Below are 24062 nucleotides of genomic sequence, written 5' to 3'. Positions count from 1 at the left end.
ACTCACCATTTGCTAACATTTTGTTTTTCAAATCAAATCAAGTTTTTTTTTTTTTCATTGCAGTCCTGTCATCTCATTTTACTCAAAAGGTATCTTTACTTTTAATATATCTTTATTAGAAAATGTATAAGGATACAAAACAGAAGATTAGAGTTAACAATGGCTTACCAGAATGAGCTTGGGTGTACCAGGCAATCCAGGGGACCCAATAACAATCTATCTTAGATAGTCGACCTTGGCTAGATGCAAGCATGTGTTCATACATACAGTGGGTGTGTACTAAATTGACTACCTCAGATCTAGACAGGGCATCAGATGATTTCCAGTGACATAATATTACTAGTCAGGTGGCCAGCCACACATGGGTAAGAAGGTATTGGGGTTCAGGTGGAATATTGGCAATGCCAATATTCAGAAGGGCCAGTTCAGGTGTGAGTGATAGGGGGAACTGGATGATTTCTGAGATTAGGTGATAGATGTCCTTCCATGAAGTTGATACTCTGGTGCATTTCTAGAGGACATGGAATAGGTTCCCCAATTCCCCACAGTTCCTCCAGCACAAATGCAATGTGGTGGGGTCTATCTTGTGCAAAATTATAAGTGTAATATACCAACGCAAGTTGATCTTGAAGGTGAGTTCCCAGAGGTTTGTAGTGCATGTGGCTTTAAAGGGAGCCTGAAGCATTGCCTTCCACTGGGAATTGGTAAAGGAGTGGCCTAGTTCAAGCTCCAATTTTTGAAAGGGGGGGTAGTTTATGAAAGGAAAATTTGTCTTGCAGGAGATTGTAAAAGAGAGTAATGCCCTTAGTGGTGACTGCTTTGTCAGAAAAATACTTCCATGCCAAGTTGTAACTGAGGGTTGGAGCAGACCTTGGGTCATCTGAGAGTACCTATAATACTCTGAAGTAGAAAAGTTGTATGTGGATTGTAATGATGAGAAGGACTTAAACAAATTGTGGGAGTACAAGTCAGATACCTGAGTTACTCCTTTGGATAACTGTGTGTTAAGGGAGATATTAGGGATTAAGGGTTGAAGAATTGAGATCAAAAGGTATCTTTAAGCTACACTGTCCTGTAGAAAATGCTACACAGCTCCTATAGAAGGGTCATAATTTTCTTTACCTTTAGCAAATATCTATGATTTATTGGGCTTATGTTAAGATTCCTGGATGTATATAATTGCATCTCATGTACAGCATGTGCCATGGCATAGACAGCATTGTACACATGGTAGGTTGTTGCAAACTTATGAGTATAATATAGATATCCAGAAAAGTCAGCTAAACGTACACTGCTGTTACATTTGTGAAGTGTAATTTGATATTGGATCTCAATTTCCCTATCAAATGATAGAGATGAAGTTCTGCACTTGAAAAGCAATGCAGTTATATGTTCAAATAAAGAGTCATTCCTATAATTTTCTAGGCTGACTTCCTCTAAAAACCTCTTCAAATGTGGGATTGATTTAGAAGGTGGTGAAAACACCAGACTTCCATGTATGGAAGTTTTTCCATGTGTGTTTAGATAATAAATAGGAGCTGGACTTGTTGGAATAATGTATGTCTTCTCATGGCCAACACTACCATCTTCTTCAATAAAATGTAATATGTTTACTGAAATTGTGCCACAAAGTACAACCACACGAGAGGTCGAATGATTAAAAATCTTTTTTTTACTTGTCATATCCAGTCTCCTCAAGCTTTGAGCAGATAGTAGTCCAATAATGTATTCAATGCAGATGCCATGTTCAGTGGCCTGTTTTTGTAGCTCTTGACTTTGTTTCTCTCCAGCATCATCACCAGACATAATAACACCAATCCATGTCCAACCAAAATGCTTCAACAGCTTAGCAATTGCCAGATACTGAGTCTGATCACTGGGGAGGGTTTGGAAGAAGGATGGGTAGATTTGTTTATTGGTTAACCTAGGATTTGTTGCACCATAACTGATCTAAATAATGCAAAAAACAGAAAAAAAAGCTACATTAGTGAATAATTACTAATATTTCAGTTCTGGGGGAAAACTGGAAGACACGTGTAGATTTGTAATCCTTACCATTTAAAAAATCTGCTCTGTTTTCACTTTTTTTTTATAATCTTTTAAGGTGGATCTCTGAATAAAGCCTAATTTACTCTTACCGGTGTAACCTGGGGGACATGTAGCAGGTACAAAGCTCCCTGGGATGAGCAGTCTTTCAGGCACAGAGACCAAATCCAGTGAAATAGTGACAAACAGTGCGGTGTTTATTTGTGATATATACAAGTCTATATACAGGTGCTGTACAGTGTTCCAAAAAAAAACAAACAGGAACAAAAATAGCCAAAACAAAACCTAGCCGTGTCTCGGCACTAACTAAACAATATTTACAGATCCTAACTAACAGGCTGAGCAAGCCTACAGCTTGTCAGCTTCCACATACCTTTTTGCTCTCCTACACAGAAGTTGTCTGAGTATCCCAGGCCAAGAGCAAAGGCTGTCTGCTCAGGTGAGCTTAAATTAGCCTGGGGGAGAGGACCAAGACTTGAACTGGACCATGGATCAGAGATCCCTGAACGTGTATTAGAGGAGCCTGGGAGATGTATAAACCCCGAACAGGACTCTTCCTGGCTCTCTCTGGGACGCTCTTCTACACCGGTAACATCCTTTTACAGGAGTCTTTCAGGACAGCCACCATAGAGAGAGACCTTGGCTCCTCCCATCTCAGGAAACACCGCCTTATACTGCAAGATTTAAGCCTCACCGTCCCACCAGCCCCTCAATTCTTCAAGAGTACCTCTGGCCAGCTGGGGAGACACAAGAATACGTCATACTAACCTTTATCTTACCTGACGGTCTCATGTGATGAGCTCTCAGGGTTAGCCAACAATTTGGGTGGGTACCGGTGCTGTCCTGAAAGACTCCTGGAAAAGGATGTTACTGGTAAGAGTAACTCCGTTTTCCCCCTGTTCGTCTTTCAGCACAGCCACCATAGAGAGGATAAGCGAGCATCTTACCTTAGGGTGGGACTACTGCCTGCAGCACTTTACACCCAAAGGCCTGGTCTTTGGCTGATAGCAGTTCCAACCTGTAGTGCTTCACGAAGGTGGCAAAGCTAGACCACTTTGCAGCTTTACAGATCTGCTCTGGAGAAGCACCAGCCCACTCTGCTTGAGAAGTCGCCATTGCCCTGGTGGAATGTGCCTTAATACCCTCTGGGGGCTCCAACGCCCCGACCACATAGGCCTGAATAATGGCTAACCTCAACCATCTGCCTATTGAATGTCTAGAGGCTCTGGACCCCTTCCTAGCCCCTGAAAACAACACAAAAGGAATCTGATTTCCTAAACTGTTTCGTACTAAGTACTGAAGGACGCACCTTCTAACGTCCAATTTATGAAAAATATGTTCCTGTTCCCTCACGGGACTCAAAGAGAAGGTAGGCAAAATTATTTCCTGGCCTCTATGAAACTTAGAAGCCATCTGTGGCAAAAAGGCTGGATCCGTTTTAAAAATCACACGGTCTGGGAAAATCTGAAAAAAAGGTGCCCTAATGGAGAGGGCTTCAAGTTCACTAACCCTTCTTGCCGTAGTGATCGCCACCAAAAATCTCCGTCTTGAGGGTGAGCAATTTTAACGCACAGGACCCCAGCGGCTCAAATGGCTCCCCAGTGAGGGCCTGTAATACTAAGGAGAAATCCCACACAGGGAAGGGGGGGTTCTGACTGGTCTCTGTCTGACTAAGGCTTTAAAAAACCTGGCTATCCATGGATCTGTTGCTAGTGGCTTTTCCAGGTGGATAACTGTCCTTTTAAAGTGCTAAGGGCTAACCTCTTGTCCGCTCCTGATTGCAGAAATTCCAACACTGCTACTGAGATGCGTATGTCAAAGGAGCTTTCTGTGCACCAGCTATTGAAGTGTCTCCACACCTTTAGGTAGATAGCTTGAGTCTCTTTTTTTCTGCAACCTAAGAGAGTCACCACTACAGGAGGGGGAGGGCATAACACCTGGAGAACCACCAGCTCTGAGCCAGTGCGTCCAATCCGACCACCCCGTCCCATCTGCTCAGGGAGAAGAAGAGGCGTGCCTTTGTGTTCTCCCTCGAAGCAAAGAGGTCCACACATGGCAACCCCCCCCACTTTCGTGTGACCATTTCAAGGATGTCCTGGTTCAAAACCCAGTCGCCCTCTCTCAGCATTTTCCTGCTGAGAAAGTCTGCTACCTGGTTCTGTTGCCCCTTCAAATGTACCGCTGAGAGGGATAGAACCTTGGCTTCGGCCCACTTGAGGATGTTTCCACCAGGACCCACAGGAATCTGCTCCTGGTACCCCCTTGCCTGTTGATATAGGCCCCTGCTGAGGAGTTGTCCAAGCGGACCCGCACGTGCTGTCCCTGGAGTTCTCTCTGAAAGGCTCTGAGTGTCAAGGCTATTGCTCTCAGCTCCCTCCAGTTCAAGGACTTCTTTGCATCCTTTCTCTCCCAGGTACCTTGCGCCATCTGGGAATCTAGGTGCGTCCCCCAACCTGTGCCTCTCGCATCGGTCATGACAGTCTTGGATACCGGTAGGATCCACTCCAGGCCTCGTGACAGATTTCTTCCACCTTTCTCTACCACCAAAGAGACCTCTTGACTTGACTCGGAACAAATATCAGGGAGTCCAGGGACCCATGAGTGTGGTCCCCAAACCCCAGAATGAACAGCTGCAAAGGGCGAAAATGCAGGGGGCGTGGATGTTAGTAAGCCCAAAGCTGACATGGCTTGTCTTACAGAGACCCGACGGCTGCCCTGGAGCAATAACATTGCCCTGTCCACCTTCTGGATCTTCTCTAAGAGAAGGAAGACCTTCTGCTTTGTTGAATCCAACACGTAGCCCAAGAAGGTGACCTATTGGGATGGAACTAAGTTGGATTTCTGCAGGTTCAAGAGCCATCCCAATCTTTCTAGGATACCTCTTGTCACCTGTAGATCCTGGGACAACTGCTCTGGGGAAGAAGCAAACAGGAGTAGATCATCCAAGTTTGCGACTACCGAGATGCCTTTGAGCCGCAGAAAAGCCAGGACCTCCACCATGACTTTGGTGAAGATGCAGGGGGAAGATGATAGTCCGAAGGGGAGGGTCCTGAACTGGAACATCCCTTCTCTGGTTTTTACCACCAACCTGAGGAACTTCTGGTAGCCTTCTGCGACAGGGATGTGCAGATAGGCGTCTTTCAAATCTATCAATGCCATGAAGCAGTTTGAGGGAAGAAATGCCTTCACCGAGTAGTCCATTTGGAACCTCCTGTAGGTTACTGAGACGTTCAGAGGCTTCAGGTTTAGGATAAACCTGAACTTTCCTGAAGGCTTGTGGACCAAAAGATGTGGGAATAGAAGCCTCTGCCGGTCTCTCCTGTTGGGACTCATACCACCACCTACTGTTCCACCAACTCCTGTAAGTAGGAGGATAGAAGAGCTGAAGACTTTTCTGCGCACTTTGTCAGCTCGGTGACCAGAAGTCTGGGCGGGGGAGGTTTTGAAAGCTCCAGCCTTTTTTATGATCCCTAACACAAACTGGTTGGAGGTGATCATCTCCCACTGTGGGAGGAAGGCCCCAATCTCCCTCCCAACGTGGTTAATCCGTCATTGAGTTTTTTTGGGCTGTTCAGGAGGGCGAAAAATCGACCCCCCCCACGCCCTTTGCCCTTCTGCCCCCAAACCTTTTTCTGCTGATCAGGTTTTGGGGCTTCAAACTTCCTCTGAGGGTGAGACTTTCTTTTAGTCTTCTCTTCATATTTTCTTTCAATGGCAAAGGCCTTTTTCTTGTCAGCTGTCTGATCCAAGATGGCCTCCAAACCTGGCCTAAACGACAAATCCCCTGTGAGTGGAATCCCGCAGAGCTTGACCTTGGACGCGCTATCTCCCTGCCATGTCTTAAGCCATAGGGCCTTCCTTGCTGAATTGGTCAGGGCTGCGGATCTTGAGGACATGCGCACCGATTCAGCCAACGCATCCGCAATGTGTGCCACCCCTTTAAGGAGCATGGGGAAAGAAGTCAGGATCATTTCTTTTGGTGTTCCTGCTTCAATGTGCGCCCTAATCTGTGTCAACCAATATTCCATGTTGCGGGCCACCACTGTGGCCGCCATGGCGGGCTTGAGGTTTACCAGTGACGAGTTCCAGGATTTCCTCAAGCGTGAGTCCAAACTCTTGCTCATGGGGTCCGAAAGCTCCCCCATGTCCTCAAAGGCCAAGTCAGTATGCCTGGAGACCTGTGAAAAGGTTGCGTCTAGTTTAGGTGATTTATTCCAGACTAGTGCCTCCTCTTCCGCAAAGGAAAACCTGCGTTTCAGAGCCCTTGAAAAGAAAGGTTCCCTTTTGGGGTCTTGCCACTCCCTCTTGATGGTATGGACCAAGACGTCGTGGACTGGAAACACTCTTTTTTTGTGCTCCCAAGGCCCTTGCACATCTGGTCATGGAGTGACAGCTTCCTCTTTTCCTCCTGGATTCCTAAAGTGGTATGAATAGCTCCTAAGAGCTCCTCCACTTCCTCTGGGCAAAGTTTGTAGTGAGAGGTTCTTGTGGATTCCCCATCCTTGAGAGTCTGAAGAGTCGCTGTCTGGTTCTTCCTCAATTTCCTCTCTGGAGCCCCCTGGCCTCTCTCCGCTCACGGAGGGAGCATCCACTGAGCTTGATGCAATGCTCTGCTGCTCTGGTGAAGGATTAACCTGGGGCTGTTGCATCTAGAAGCTAGAAAAGAGTGTCTTAAAAGACTGGAAGGTGCTAGAAAGCTCCTTAATGGATGCTGCTAGGTCTGTACATTGTTCCACTCACTGCTCCCTCATTAACCCCTCAATGCACTCCTTACAGAGTGCCTTGGTCCAATATTCCCCCATCGTGGCTCTGCTTGAAGGACATTTCTTCTTGGAGATGTGGGGCGCCTTGACTTTATCCGTGGCCTTGCTCTTGCCATAAATGCCTGCACTGACCACCAGCGCTTAACACACAGGACCACCAGGGGTGCCCTCCCCAGGACCGACCACCACCAGGGTCCCAGATACATGCCCCCACCTCCCCCACCGACTACCAAGGGGGACAAATACCCGTGGAGCTCCTGGGACAGGGTAAAGGAACACCACTCCAGGGTTTCATTTATCTTTGAGTTGCTAATGCTGGAGTCTCCAGGAGCTGCTCGTGAAGCCTCCGTTTCCTGACATTTCCCGGTGAGGATCGGTGGTCTCTCCTGCCTCTGTGCGCTGTCCCCACAGCAAAAACAAGGCCACACCAGCCTGGCGCCCGGCACGCTTTCAGATCTCGTGGCCGGAAACGGAAGCCATGGATCCGGCGGAAGTGCCCACCCCCCACCGGAACTGATGTCACCCGTCATCCAGGCCCAGCTCCCAGAGCTCCATCGCTGGCTGCAAAGTACAGGGCAGCCTCAGTGCACTTCCGCAATGCCTCCACCTGGGCGGAAGAAAGCGGACCCCCCCAGCACAGGATGCGGTCATCCAGGAACCTTCCAGGCTCCCTAGCCTACCAGACTGCAGGGAAAAAGAGAGAGAGAGACCCTCGTCTCCCCCCTCAGGAAACAATTGGCCTCAGCCTCCCCAGCTGTTCAGCCCCAGCCCCTTAGCTTTGTCTCCCCACCGGAGGAAACACCAGAACTGAGGGCCGGCGGGATGGTGAGGCTTAAATCCTGCAGTATAAGGCGGTGTTTCCTGAGATGGGAGAAGCCAAGGTCTCTCTCTATGGTGGCTGTCCTGAAAGACGAACAGGAAAAACAACCCTTGCACTGGGGTGCCACCAAGTTCCAAGGACTAAATGCTGCTTTAGTCTAGGGGTAGCTGAGCTTTATTACATACCTGACTCATCGCTCCAGCTTACTCTCGTTCTCTTCTCCTCTCCCCGAAGACTTGTTCTGTGGTTAGTTTCTTGGCATCATCATGTAAAATGCAGTGCTATTAACCCTGTACTGTACGTGGTGGGGGCAGGCATGTGACCTGAAACTCCTTAGAGAGAAGGGTAAAGGAGACCAGTTGCATGGATTGAGGGAGCCTGACAGAGCGAAGAGTAAGGTAAATAAGGTTTAGCTAACATAAGTGAAAAGTTAAATTGGGTTTTAAAGTGGTTGTAAAGTCAGAAGGTTATTTATCTTAATGCATTCCATGTATTAAGATAAAGCCTTCTGTGTGCAGCAGCCCCCCTCAGCCCCCCTAATACTTACCTGAGCCCATCTCTATCTGGCAATGTTGCAGGAGGGATTCTCCCTCCTCATTGGCTGAGACAGCAGCAGAGCACCATTGGCTCCTGGTGCTTTCAGTCAAAGTCAGTAAGCCAATGAGGAGAGAGGGGGGCCGGGCCGCCGCTCCGTCTCTGAATAGATACACAGAGCTGCGGCTTGACTTAAGCTGCTTGCTGTGGGGGCACTCAACAGGATGGAGGGGCCAGGAGTGCCAGAGAGGGACCTGAGAATTGGAGAATCTGGGCTTTTCTGTGCAAAACCACTGCAACAGAGCAGGTAAGGATAACATGTTTGTTATTTTTGTCAACAAAAAAACAAAACTTAAGTATCACATTAAAACAAGTGAATAACTTGTATTGTGCTTTGTGAACTGATAGCACAGATACTTTACTTTATAGCTAGCAATATAGGTTTAATTGCTTAATTTCTTCTTACTGTTAATAGCATAACATAAAATTGTCAAAAAACAGAATTACACAGACAGCTGAACTCTAATCGGGTGATACCTATTTAATCGCTTCTTTTTTCTTACTATCGATACAATACTCTCTCTCAACCATACCACATGTTATACCTTTGTAGTAATACAATGCAGTATCCAATGTTACCTATTAAACCAATAGGATACTTCTCCAATACAAATTCTTTTTAAGTTGTTATATCCGTTATGGTATTGCTAGAATCGGTTGCTTTCATTAGATCTACTCTCATGGATCTATCTTTAGCTGATCTCTAACCAGTTGCCTAAGGGATATACCCTGCATCTGCATCCTAGTCGTTCTAATGTCTTAAATCATATAGTTTGCATATCCTTAGATGTTAGCTGTTAAATAGGTCTAATAGCTGACCTCTTCAAAATTTCTTTTTGTCTTCTGAATAGTTAATTTACATAAATTGCAAAAGTTTACTTAGCCAATTGTGTTTGGAATTATTTTAAACTAAAATATCATATAGATATTAACATTTTTTTTTTCCAAGTTTAATTTACATCTTTTGACTCATCAGTTCAATGATATCTAATACAATATCAGTAGGCTGTCATAGTCCCGGAGACAGTTCACTGCACCTCCTTTTTTTTCCTCGAGTGCCCAATATTGATTGGAGGCTCTTTGGAACATCTATGTCTCTTGGTTGGCGATTTATCACCACTCCTTAGATAATAGCTCCACTTAGGAGGAACCTTTTTTATTTTTTCTAAATTCTTTATTTTTTTACCTTTTTTTTTGTTTTGTTTTGTCTCGCTTTAACACACTTTATACTGTATATCAATACTGCACAACCCTTGCTGAACTTCTCTTTCATATTTCTGTTCCACAGAGAAAATCTACATTCCCTAACACTTTTACACCAGAGAAATACCCATCTTCAATAATGTCTTCCCTGAATATATTAACGCTTAATGTACAAGGTCTCAACTCTCCTCCAAAGCGCACTAAAGCCTTTAATTTTTTCTCCAAACAATTGGCACATGTGGTGTGCCTACAAGAGACACATTTTATCCCACAGTCCACACCGAAATATTTCAGCCGTAAATATCCACAAGTTTATACAGCATCTGCCAATACTAAACAAAGGGGAGTTCTAATAGCATTCCACCGCACGACACCATTCACCCTCACCAAAGAGCTCAAAGACCCTGAAGGGAGATATCTAATCTTATCTGGATTTTTATTAGATAATGAAGTTACTATAGTCTCCTATCGCGCTCCTAATAAAAATCCACTACTATTCCTTTCTCACCTTTTTTCAGTGATTGATTCGCATAAACAAGGTACCCTTATTATTGGAGGAGACTCAAATCAAACAATATACCCATTCCTTGACAAATCCCCAACCCCTCATACCACACCTAAACTTTCCTATCAGAGACTACTGAACCAACTCTCACTACTTGATATCTGGCGAGAACATAATCCTGCAAGAAGACAGTATACACATTACTCTCATCCTCATAAACAATTTTCCCGTATAGATCATCTTTTCGTTCCAGTTAGCACCTCCGCATTCATTCTGAACTCCAATATTACACCTTGTACTTGGTCAGACCATAACCCAGTCATAAGAACTCTCTCCTCATTGGTTCCGAAACCCAATCATAAAACATGGTGCATAAATGACAGGCTTTTAGCAAATTCTACATTTATATTAAACTTGGAGGAAGCCATAAAAGACTATCTTACTCACAACAAGGCCTCTGATACTGATCCTTTAACTAGGTGGGAAGCTCTCAAACCCTATGTTAGAGGGGTCTATATTAGTCAAGCATCTTATATACGTAAGCAAAAACAACAACTTCACAAACGCCTAGAGGAAGCATTTTACAAAGCTTTTGAAACTTTTCAAGCTTCACCATCCCCACATAATAAATTAAATTATGATAAATCATGCATAGAACTTGACCTTTTTTTAACAGAATCAGCCGAGAAAACTTTACGCAAAACTAAACACACCTTTTACATGCAAGCTAACAAGCCAACTACATTTCTGGCTTTAGCACTACAAAAGACAAATTAAACCCCGAAACCTAGCCGCCTAAAAATTGCTAAAGATACCTATACTAGCAACCCACTAAAAATCCTTAACGAATTCAAGAAAAAACTAACAGAACTATACAAAGAAACTAAAATGTTAAACCAATCACACCTAAATAATCTCTTATCTACGATTCACCTTCCTTCACTCTCTCAAACTCAACAAGACTTACTAGAGAAACCTATTAGATAGAAATAGAAATACAAACTGCCATTAAATCACTTAAACTTTGCAAACGCCCTGGTGTTGATGGTTTATCAGCCACTTACTACAAACTATTTACTTCACTATTGTCACCCCTCATGGTTGATGCCTTTAACCTTCTTCTTAATGATCACTATTTCCGTACAGAATCACTTACCGCCTCCATCTCCATGATCCCTAAGCCCAATACAGATGACACTTCTTGGGCTAATTACAGACCAATATCTATCCTTAACATTGATATCAAAATTTTAGCCAATATTCTCTCTTCCAGACTCAATCCTATAATCGGTTCTTTGATACATAAGGATCAAACTGGATTTATTCCCTCAAGACAAGCAGGCGACAATATCCGCTGAGCCACAATTCTAGCATATATAGCACATTCCCGCTGTATTCCTACATGTTTCCTTTAATTAGACATACGAAAGGCATTTGACACCCTATCATGGCCTTATCTACATTCTATTCTTAACCAATAGGGATTCGGTCCACATTTCCTCAGATGGATCACTACCTTATACCATAATCCAAAAGCGCATATTGCATACTCAGGATTTAAATCTGATTCTTTTAATATAGAAAGAGGGACTAGACAAGGTTGCCCCCTTTCCCCTCTTCTTTTTTCTTTAGCAATAAAACCCCTAGCCCAACTTATTAGAACTAACCCAAACATTAAAGGTCTAGAACTTGGCTGCTACCATCATAAATTATGCATGTTTGCGGACGATGTCCTAATATTTTTAACATCCCCTATAATATCAGCACCAACTCTTCTTGATATTCTCTCAAAATATGAACGAGTATCGGGCCTCTCAGTTTATCTACACAAATCAAAAGCCCTAACTATTTCACTACCTCCTGATCTTCACACCCAATAAATTCTTTCCTTACCATTTGCATGGTCACCAATTTCTATATCCTATTTGGGAGTCAACTTTACGTCTAACCTAATGGATCTATATGCTACTAACTACCCGCCAATGCTATCACAACTCTCTAAACTCCTCTCAAACTGGTCAAATTTACCTCTGTCATGGATGGGTAGGATTGCAGCGATAAAAGTGTCTACCCTTCCAAAAATGTTATATCTATTCAGGGTTCTTCCTATCGCTGTCCCAGCACATTTCTTACGTATCTTACAATGGAAAACTTAACAATACATTTGAGGCAATGCCAAACCTCGATTACCTAACCCTACCCTGTATTCCCTCAGAATCCGAGGGGGTCTGGGTGTACCAGACTTTACCAAATACTATTATGCAGCACAACTGTCACAATTAACTAAATACCATGCTACATCTGAAATTCCACTATGGGTGGCATTGGAATCGGTTGACTGTGATCCTCTTTCTACAGCAAATTTATGGCTTTCTCCATCACAACGTCAGAAGCTTACTAATCCAATTACCAAACACAGCCTTTCAATCTGGGATAGACTGAAAACTCAATTTGACCTCCAATCTTCACACAATCCTCTCCTCTCCTTCTTACATAACCCATCATTCTACCCGACCTGGTCTTCCCCAACATCTTTCCTAGCTTGGTCAAAAGCCGGATTAACGAGGGCATATCGTTTCTATAAAACCCGGGTTATCACACCCTTTCCAACTCTCTGTGAAACATGTAATATCCCGCCCTCAGAAATGTTTAGGTACCTACAAATCAAAAATTTCCTGTCTACTAATGCACCTTCAGACTTGACGTCTCCTAATCTCACCGTATTTGAAAAAGCTTGCAACAATGATCCTCATAGAAGAGGACTCATCTCAGATATATATACTCAACTACTCTCAGACAACTCTTCATCTTCACTGACTTATACCACAAAATGGGAAACAGACCTTCAATTACAACCCGAACAAATAAACTGGTCCCAAATATGGAATAATACCAAATCAGCATCACCTAATATTGTCGCTCTCGAAACTAATTACAAAGTTCTCACCAGATGGTACCTAGTCCCTGCCAGAATCTCCAAGTTTTCTCCACAATACCTGTCCCAATGCTTCCGAGGATGTTCAGCACTAGGATCACACATGCATATATGGTGGGAATGTAAAATAGTTGAATCCTTTTGGTTGGAGGTGTTTAAGATGCTTTCTACTATGTTTAATATACCTTTGCTTCCTGATCCAACCACAGCACTCCTAAATGATAAACCAAATATTTTATCACACCGCCAGTTTAAGCTTATGCTCTTCATAACCACAGCAGCCAAACAGACCATAGCGAAATCTGACTCACTCTGTATTTTTCATTTAAGAACAGAATAACTCAGTTCATGATCCACTCAAAGACCGAAGCAATCTTACTTGACAATTTATCGAAGTATGAAGCCTTATGGAGACCATGGTTTGAGCATTTCCTACCTCCAGGATTTGATAATTCATTATTTCTTCTTTGTAGACATTATATGGACAACCTATAATGTTACTATAAACTATACATATTGCCTTTAATTAGTGTTTTTTTCTGGTAATTCCCTCATGTCCCATCCCCTTATCTCCTTACCCCCAACACTGTGCAGTTACTACCTCCTTCACTTACTACTTGACTTTCTTGAAGTGTGAATGACTAAAAATAGTTGGAAAGACTTATTTAATCTCCAGATAAAGCCAAGCCATATTGCAGGAACTTGGCCCTGGAACTATTTACTGATTCTCCCCCAACTATCTTACTTCCTTTTCTCTATTATACTTACCTTTCTTACCTTTCCCCACACTTCTTAATAAACTTATTCCAACCCCATACCTCCTATACTTTACCTTTAATTTGTATAATTCTTGTTTTCTGTATTCACTTAAAATGATATAAACGTTTATGATATATTGTGTGTTACTTTTCATACCATAATCACCAATGTGATGCATTACAATTGCCTGTTACCTTATATATACAAGAATGTTATTATCTTTCTTTGTAAACCTGAACTATATTTAACTCAAAACAATAAAATATTTTAAAAGAAAAACATAATTACTGAACCGACGCTCTACTTGACTTGACCAAATGATTCACGTGTTTCTCATCTCTTGTTATACTTCTATTAAAAAAATCCTGTAGCAGAGATACTAGTCTCTATAGGTTCACATCACCGCACCTCACCCTTCTATAACTCTTCTCTGGGAGAACCCAGGCCTCCATTAATGTTACTTCAAAAAAAGTTCTACAAGGATTGTATATGTCACACATTGATTGTATATGTTACAATCAATGTGTGAAATTAGGTGTTGTATAGAATGCCTAGGAGATCTATAGAATGGCAAAAATGTGACGTCAAAGTATAAAACACGTAAAGTAGAACTATAGGCAAACCCCTTTTCTTATTTTGGATAGAGTAAAGGATGGTTATAACCCCTGTAAGTTTTATTTTTGCCCTCTTTGTCCCATTGGGGAAATTTACCTCCACTTCCTGTCCCATAGCAAAAACAGGAAATCCCTGCAAATTAAGGGAATTCTTTAGGGACCCCCAGATCACCAGAACTAGTGCCCCCATTGGAAGATTTGCCCTCTATTTTTCTGGGGACAACTCAAAATTTTTGATTTTCTCTTACTTTCACTTTTAATGATTATGATAAACATAACAAATAGAGAGGGTGAATCTCCCTATCGCGGGCACAGACAACAAAAAAACCCGACAAGTATTCTAATTCATTTCCCCTCTATCCAAAACAAAAAAAAAAAAGCCATTAGTTATACTTTAATATTTCACACATTTGCTAGGCTTTTTACTAGTCATTCTGTCTAATTACTACTTGTCATTCTGTATAATGCCTAGAAGGGACGGCCCATGCATTGGGGGCGCACGGGCGCAGCCCCCCCTTACACCTCCGCCGCCCGCCCTATGCCCGGCCCCTTTCATGACGCTGGGCACATGAATTCCTATGGTGGGGTGGATGGGGGTGTGTTTTTTGAAGCACCTAATTAGAGCTATAGGCTCTAATAGCCTTCAAAATAGGGTGGACTCAAGGCGCAGAGAGTGCGCCTCGATCCTGCCCAATTGTGTGACCATAGCGAATTCATTTTCGCTATTTTCACACTACAGTTACTTCCCACCAATCAGAAGGCAGGTCAGTGAGACCTGTTTCCCGATTGGCCAAAGCGCCAGGCGCTCCTATTGGATGCTTAGCGCTGTGGAAGAGGAGACCCGCTGGAGCCGGACCGGCCGCTGCCCAGAGGACACAGGAGGAGAGGAGAACACAGCAGGAGAGGAGGACACAGCCCACCGCATAGTAAGTGCCAAGCCTCCGGGGGGGGCTGGCTGACAGTGCCGCAAGCCCCACAGGCGCCCTTGGTGTGGGGGGGTTTGGGGTGCATCAGTTGGTTGTTTGCTGCCCCCCCAGAAGAAAAGCCCACCAGCCGCCACTGATGCCTAGTATTATACAGATATTCCTCGTTTAACGACTTACCTGTTTAAAGACCGCTCGGACTTACGACCAGCTCTCCCCACACAAACAACGCGCTATACATCATTGTATTGTACAGTACAGTGCAGAATTTCCATTTGTGTTCTGTACTTATGCAAATTAAAACAACGGTATTGAGCTGGAGTTTTGTGTTTAGACCTTTTTTTCACAGTACAGTACAGTACAGTAGTTAAGAATGCTTAAAATATTGATTACTTGTAGCTCTTCGTTTAACAACCTGGTCGTTGGAATGGAACCTTGTCGTTAAGTGAAGAGTACCTGTATACAATGCCTAGGGGGAGCATATAGCACATCAAATTAACACACACTTTTAACGTTTTTCTTTAAAAAAGTCACGCATTCTATCGATTTCCTAGGCATTCTATACAATGCCTGCTTTACACACATTTCCGGTAACATACTGTGTATAGTATGTAGCGATGAATGAAAATGAAAGTATTAATTTTTACAAGATGATGGCATCATTTTGCCCTACTTGGCAATTTCATTAGAATTTAAAGGTGAGGGTTGTTTTGGGGGTGCAATACATCTTAAATGGCTACTAAAAATTCAGCTTGTTTCTCCCAACTATCCTAGACCAGCCCCTTTCTATCCATATTTTTTTAATTCTTTTTTGTATTCAGAGAGAAATAAATAAACATTGAAAAAAAAATAAAATAAGCAGCAGTACCTAAATAACAGTCAAATACACAAAGAAATGTAAAAAAAAATAAAATAAAGAACATTAAATTAAATAAAGTAAACCACCCTTACTAAACCTCCAAAACCCACACACTCTAGATAAATAAAAAGAGATTTTTAAAGCAAATTTTGCTCACACAGCTCAATGAGCAAGGTTGAAAGTTTCTACTTTGGGGAAATTGCATTGATGACAAAATCTGATACTTCCCTTAAATCACTCAATTATTTGTAGTAAAGAAATGTCTTAATACTGATTTCCATTAAACTTTTTATCTTAACAACTTCAGCCCGGGAAGATTTGGCTGCTCAATGACCAGGCCATTTTTGCAATACGGCACTGCGTCGCTTTAACTGACAATTGCGTGGTCGCGCGACGCTGTACCGAAACAAAATTGACTTCTTTTTTTTCCCACAGCTTTCTTTTGGTGGTATTTGATCACCTCTGCGGTTTTTATTTTTTCGACTATAACAAAAGAGCTACCATTTTAAAAAAAACACAATATCTTTTACTTTTTGCTATAATAAATATTCCAAATTAAAAAAAAATATTTTTTTTTTCCTCAGTTTAGGCCAATATGTATTCTTCTACATATTTTGGGTAAAAAAAATTGCAATAAGCGTATATTGATTGGTTTGCGCAAAAGTTATAGGGTCTACAAAATAGGCAAAAGATTTATGGCATTTTTGCAATTTTTTTTTTACTAGTAATGGCGGCGATCTACGATTTTTATCAGGACTGCGATATTGTGGTGGACAAATTGGACACTTTTGACACATTTTTGGGACCATTGACAATTATACAGCGATCAGTGCTATAGAAATGCACTGATTACTGTATAAATGTCACTGGCAGGGAAGGTGTTAACACTAGGGGGCGATCAAGGGGTTAACTGTGTTTCCTAGTGTGTGTTCTAACTGTGGGGGGGATGGGACTGACTAGGGGAGGAGAGAGATCCGTGTTCATACTTGGTATGAAAACACGATCCGTCTCCTCTCCCCTGAGAGAACCGGGATTTGTGTGTTTGCACACACAGATCCCGGTTCTCGCTCTGTCACAAGCGATCGCAGGTGCCCGACGGTCATAGCGCCAGCCGGGCACTCACATCGGCTCTGTCGTGCCCCCTAGTGGTCAAAAGGCGAACCGACCTACAGTTACGTTGTTTCGCCCAGGGGAGCCAACCTGCCATGGTAGAACTGGAGCGGCTGGTCGGGAAGTGGTTAAAATAATAAAAGAAAAGCTTTATTTCCTTACACAGTTAAAGTCCATAAAATAACACCAACTACTTGGAGATTTTCAACTTAAAGCATCAAGTTTGGTTGTAAATCAAATTAGTGAATAGCTAGCAAAGTCATTATTAGTCCATTTAAAATGCAAAGACAAAATAGGTTAGGGAGACTATCCCAAATACTTTTGAGTAAGATGCTTTTGAATGAAGGCTCTTAAGTGATAAAGAAGTCAATGTAGATTCTTTCACACCTGTATAAGGTAGCCCAAAGTAACACATATTTAAAATAATTAAATAATCATAAGCAAACACCACAAACATATATTGTGTAAACCAGCATAATCCCATCAGGTGCCCCCGCTGACGTCATATATGGTGAAACGCGTAGAGTCATAAGTTGTGATGTCACCACACAAGACGCATTCACTTGGAATTATGAGAAACATCAGCTCCTGTAGCTGTATGTCTGACTGCAGACTGATGTAGAGTGCTTGCAAAACAAAACCAAAGAAATTCCCAGCTCAATTTACCGACCAGCCTGCACTGTGGAGGCTCTCAAAAGTTAGGTGCCTTGATGGGGCTCTGTAGCTTATGCATGTATTGGCAAATGTGTGCAAACGAAACCCCTGTTTTTAACGCATACTGTTGGACAGGATAATTTGGTTGGTTGCAGGCTGATCAGTAAGTTGAACTGGGAATTTCTTTAGATTTGTTTTGCATGCATTGCCCTTTCATGTGATACTTGCTGCAAAGGTCAGTTATAAGTGAGGGCAGTGGCCATTTGTTTGTACTGATATAGAGCAGTGTTTGACTTTTCATACCTTGATAGTCACGTTATTTCTGGTAAGATCATATGGACATGGTGGTGTGTGCACGAGGTGGAACACATTTTGAAAAGCCTGAGCACAGATCATTATTGCTGCAAGATTCATTTTCCACGATTGTATGGACATTTTGTCTTTTATGTAATACACTTTTTTTAAATATATATATATATATATATATATATATATATATATATATATATATATATATATATATATATATATATTTTAAGAGGATGTGGTGTTTACACAATATAACTTTGATTTTTGTTGATTATTTAACTATTTATTTAATTGATAATGTATATATGTGTTGTCAGTGTAGTATATTCTATACAGATGTGCCTGCTGCTCTTTTTTTTTGCACTGAATCACCTTTAGCACAGTTGTATTAATTATTTGTAATCACATCTTCAGTATAACCCAGCTTGTCTTGTATCTATTTTATCAACAGTAAAGAAATTCTTCAAAAGAGGTCCAGAATAGGTAAAAAAAATACACTCTAATATTTTAGGCATTGGGAAGCTTTGTAATTTCTTACTTGTCCGTATCCATAAATATTTAGAATTTCGGCTATGTGCAAAGACGTTTCTGAAGAATGATCTCCAATAACACCGACTAGGTTGTCATGATCCTGGCAGGAATAGTTGGGAACCAGGTAGGCTGGACCAGATAGGATATGCAGGACACTCTCTACAGCTTTATCTGCATGTGTACAAGAGTCAGTTGTGTGGTATCCCAGAGTCACATTAGGCAAAATATCAGAGTTACTGTTGATCTCATCAATAGCAAATGTGAAAGCCAGAAGGTATCTGTAGTAACGAGGTTTAGGACTATGGGAAAATGAAAGGGTAGAAGTTGAACACTAGGAAACACCTCCAGAACCTCTCCTACTCTGAAATCCAAAACTGAAAGAATAGAATGCTGTACATACACTTTAATCACCAAAAAAACTCTTGTTTGAGAAAAAAGCATGGTAATTAAATGTCACATACATATGGGTAAGTATTTACACAATACAGAGAGGTCAGAGACGATGCATATTAAATGAGAGCAAGCCTCTCACAGAACAAAGGATTGGCCAAAATAAAAATAAGTACTAGATATTATGGGCAGGCAATAAAGATTTTTGTCTGTGTTTTTCTTAAAAGACAAACGTCCATGGAGTTTCCCCATGTCAACCCTGATGACTGAGATACTGGAACTTGGAAAGAAAATTTATGTACCTTTCACACAAGCCATCTCCTGTTTTGCTTGGCAGGGGATCTGTCCACTGATGACAGGTGCATAAGAGGGTTGGACACGGACACAGCCCACTCTGCTCTATGGGCAATTGAATGTAAATGGACCAGCTGTCCATTTCTATCTGACTGCCCTCTGATCCGGCCAGATGGGAATAGATCTCCTTCTGTTTGTTTTTGCCAGATTGGATCTGATCAGAGGTAGCCGGGTGTAAATGGACACAAGTCTGTTTACATCTGACTGCCCATAGAGGAGAATGGAGGGTCCAACCGGGTCCACCTGAAAAACAGATGGTAAAAGGGGGCTTTATGCTGAGAATCTGTTAACATTTTTCTATTTTACAGGTGCCTCTCCATGTCATGACTGATGGGTTAGGCTCCAACCCCCAACTATCAGTGCTGATATAGTGAGGCACCTGGAAAGGAAAATTACGTTAAGAATCTGGTAACAATTTCCCATTATTGTGAAAGAAATGTCCAGATGTTTTTTCTGACCTCCTTCTAAAAATACCAACTGTTTGGTTGCGTCTAGCCTCAATACTTTCACACACTTTGAACAAATAGGTGCAGGTGAATCAATAGTGACATCAGAGCACTTTATCTGCATTTGTTTTCTTCAAGTCAGTGAGCATTAAAGCCAATGAATCAGAATGAAAACCAGGATCCTATTATTTTTATAGAGATCAGCAAAGGAAAGGACGCAGATGTATGCACTACTGTTACAATCTAGCTGATGACATACTGCATTATCTATTATTTAAATGATATGTACAGGTGATATTATTTTAAAAAATATTGCTTACTCCATACACATAAAAGATTTTGGAATATGAGACAGCTGCTGTACACGAGTACAAACACTGAACACTCCGCCAATAATAAAGTCCCCTTCTTTTATACATTTGGTGTCCATTATATACTGTTTGCCACTGAGAAAACATCGAGGTCCAGAGTTTAGTTTTTGGCACATTGACAGTAATAACATTCTAAGACATAAGAGTAGAAGAAACGAAGAATGGCCATCCATCTCTGAGCAGAGTCAAAGTCCCACTTTATCATGTTGAAACAGTTTTGCCACAGGAGCACACCAAACATTGTGTCTGGCTTCTGAATCCATTCAACGATCTTATATAGTGAAGACATAGCAATACAGTGACTGTGTGGATATTATATTTAGTTTGCCAGATTAATGATGATACATTATATTTGGCTTGTTTTATTTCTTTTAATTTTATATTTTATTTTTAATTGAAACAGTTGTAGAAAAAATGAAACAAAGTTTACTTTTGGTTTGACTTCAGGAGCACAGAAATCTGAATAATGCAGGTTGATTTGGGTAATGCTGAAGTTTAGTGAAAAAAGATTTTTTGTGAAAAATCAACAGCAATATAACTTACCTGTATCAAAGTGCATCCCTTCTCCTTCAGGATGATGGTTCCTGTAGAAATCCTCCCATCACTGGTACTGGTCCTCTTTACAGTGGTGAACTTCCAGCTCTGAATGGGTTAACTGCTTGTCTTACTGATTTATAGGGAAAACTGGAGAAGGGGATTTTAATGGTGCCACAAATATACACAATTATTATTTTTTTTAATTTAAACATTTTATTAATACCAAATATTAAAAAGAGTGAGCAGATGCTGACTCTCAAGAACAAATAAACACATGTAGAATTATCACAACATAATAGACAACAATATATTGCATATAGAGCTAAATAAAGCTATATAAATGCCCTTTGGCTCAACATGTTTCGCTAATTGCTTCTTCAGGAGCTGTGAGGCATATATTGGCTATAAAAAAATATAGAAAAAAAAGAGGGGTAAGCTATCAAAATATAGTGCCCCCCTGGGTCTACTGGGGGAAAGGAGGTACCTCCAGAGGCAGGGAGCATGTTGGGTCTTGGTGTTCTATTGAGGTAAGCCAGCTGTATATACTCTACCATTTTTGTGGCTCTCTTTATATGTGTTTTTTTATATCACTATTTGGTTTTCCAATATAGGTGGTAGATGTCCCCCGTTTTATGTATCTAATGGATATCCTGCTTCTTTAATAATTTAATCTTTCTTTACCTGCAATCCATTTTGGGTAAACACTTCTCTTTTTTGATTTATGTGATTCTGGCTTTTTACTGGCATGGCACATTTGTTTCACTTGCTGTAGCAGTGTGTCCATAACAATTGCCTCCTTAATTTGTGTTTTCTGTAGATATCTGCCATATACCCTCTGGCTCTTTTCATTGGCTTACCTTTGATACTTCCAACTGCAAGACTTTAACAAACACCACTTCACATATGTCTGGATTTATGTGCCTTGATCTTACTTGTCTAGTAAGTACGTATGGCAATCCTATATACTATGTTCCCCTTGTCAACCTATTTAATCGCTTTTGTCGTGGGGGGTTGGCTCTATTGAACCCTAGATACCCCACATCTATTTTTGCATTCTGAAAATTTTTATAAATCTCTCCTCTCTCTTTTATAAATAATGTTCTATACTTATAATAGCTTTTTGCTACCAGGCCATTATCCCTTGAACTACCCTCTGGCTTTTGAGTTGGTTGGAAATGCCCCGGTGGTGCCTGCATATATCTGGTCTCCAACTGACACACTGTGAGAATCCTGTTTGTGAAGAAATGTTGTATATTGATACATTCTCTATGTTTTTTTTTCTACTTTACTTATTGGTTGTTAGCTATTTCACAGATTAGACATGTGCAATTCGTTTAGCTACAAATTTGTTTCCGAACGAAATTTGGCATATTCGTTCATTCAGAAGCACCTGAATGAACGAAAGACTCTTGACGAATGCATACGAAAATGAATTGCAAGAATGAAAATCAGAAAATTCAAAAATCCAAAAGAACGAAAAACTATTCAACCTACGAGTTTAACGAATTGATTACATTTGGATAATTTTGTTTTTCATATTTTCTATTATAATTAAATTATTAACTATGATTATAGTTTTTTTATTAATTAATTATTTTATTAGTAATAAATAATAATAATAAAAACTATAATAATAGTTATAAACTATTAAATTATAGGTATTGGAATTTCTTTTCAAATGTGGCTAACTGTTAGTGAACGTAACAAATACGAATGCATCCGAAGTTACAAATTACCCAAAGTAACCATTGTATCATCTAAACGAATGGAACCTAATTAATACAAATGCATCCGACGTTACAAATGATCCAAAGTAACGAATGCCAATCATAACGAATGATCCAATAAACGCCCCACCGCTGAACCCTCTTTTCATCCCTTCCACCACTGTACCTCCCTGCAGGGCCGTAGATATTTTTTTCCTGGGGGTTGGGTTCAGGTCTTTCAAACTTAAAGGCATCATTTACACTTTTATGTTGGGGGAGGTATGGTAAAAACATGTGACAGCAGAGTGGGACCATGAGGCTTTGGATTCCCCAATCAACTGAATAGAACGCAATGCACGTAGTTGTGGTGCGGTAGTGTACTCGTTAGTACAGCAAGCTCCTCCTAAGCTGCCGCTGAAGGGGACACGACAGATGCAGCCAGCATGAAGGAGGGCTCTGCTGCCAGGGACAGATGAGGGACTCTGCTGATGGGGACATTGATGTGAGGCTGGCTCTGCTGCTGGAGACAGACGCTGATGTGAGGAGGACTCCACTGATGGGGACACCACGGGCATGTAAGGAGGACTGATAGGGACACCAGTTGTAAGGAGGATGTAAACAGGGGAGGTTTTTGGTGGGATTTTAAGGGTGCCAACCAAAAATTAACTTTACAGTACTCAAAATAGTAAAAAATATAACAAAGTTTATTACATAGAAGACACATTTAAACATATTGGCTGTACAAATGATACACAGATATAATTACACATCTAAATAACAGATGGAAAGAGTGGTCACTCAACAATATTATGGAGTGACTTTTCCCGACATGTTTCGACTCTTGGGGCTTCCTCAGGGGATTTTTTTTTTTTTTAAACTTAGATGTGATACTGCTAAAACAAAGTACAGTTAGAAACAGTACAGACTTATAATAAGTTACAAAGAACAAAAACACTGAGAAACAACTATGCTGCTGGCCGCCATACCCAGTACCCATCAGCCGACCATAGAGAGGTTTTATCTGCGAGTTGATGTGAAGCCAAGTGAGAAAACGGACACTGGATGGTATAAAGATCAAGCCAACTGAAAAGGTCCAAAGCAGGGTTAAACTACCGGTTTCTGTCTCAAAGAACATTAAAGTATAATAGTGACCAAAACAAGCGAAAGGGGTCAGAATAAGGGAGGTGAGTGACAGGATGAGGAAAAGGAGTGAGGGGAGAAAGGGGAGGGGTTGGGAGTGAGGAAAGGGGGGTGGAAAGGGTAATGGAGGGATGAGAAAGGGAGAAGGGGAGGGGGAAAGAAGAGGACCAGGACAGGAAAATGGAGGGGGGGAGAGAGAGAGAGATGAGTAGGGTGGTGTTAGAGTGTGGGGGTGAGGTTGGGGGGGAGGAAAAGGGGATAGGGAAGAGAGAGAAATAGAGGGAAACAGAAGATAGGGAGCAGGGGAGTGGTAGTGGGGGGTGTGGGGGTGTAGGGGGGAAAAATGGGGAAAAAAAGGGGAAAGGGAGGGAAAAGGAGGGGGAGGAAAGGATGAAAGTGGAGGTGAAAAGATGAGAGGGTGTAATGGTGAGAAGTGAACAGGAGAAATAGAAAAACAACAAACAGTGAGGATAACATATCAGGGTATTTAAAT

The 24062-nt window shown here is 41.6% G+C and overlaps 1 protein-coding gene across 1 annotated transcript in view; it reads right to left on the bottom strand.

Annotated features, from left to right (window-relative positions):
* LOC141128088 (extracellular calcium-sensing receptor-like) overlaps positions 1-21415 on the bottom strand; it is a 29658-nt gene extending 8243 nt beyond the window's left edge. The window contains exons 1-5 of the mRNA XM_073615159.1: positions 21405-21415; positions 18633-18924; positions 5673-6224; positions 5135-5319; positions 4744-4958 (exon numbers count right to left, since the gene is read on the bottom strand). Coding sequence (XP_073471260.1) covers positions 4744-4958; positions 5135-5319; positions 5673-6224; positions 18633-18924; positions 21405-21415 — 1255 coding nt within the window. The remainder of the gene's footprint in view (positions 1-4743; positions 4959-5134; positions 5320-5672; positions 6225-18632; positions 18925-21404) is intronic.
* Between the last annotated feature and the right edge of the window lie 2647 nt (positions 21416-24062).

The sequence above is a fragment of the Aquarana catesbeiana genome, linkage group LG01, assembly GCF_042186555.1.
Source record: "Aquarana catesbeiana isolate 2022-GZ linkage group LG01, ASM4218655v1, whole genome shotgun sequence".
Lineage (NCBI taxonomy): Eukaryota > Metazoa > Chordata > Amphibia > Anura > Ranidae > Aquarana > Aquarana catesbeiana.
The sequence above is the reverse complement of the archived record's forward strand: the minus strand, read 5'-3'. Positions and strand labels throughout refer to the sequence as shown.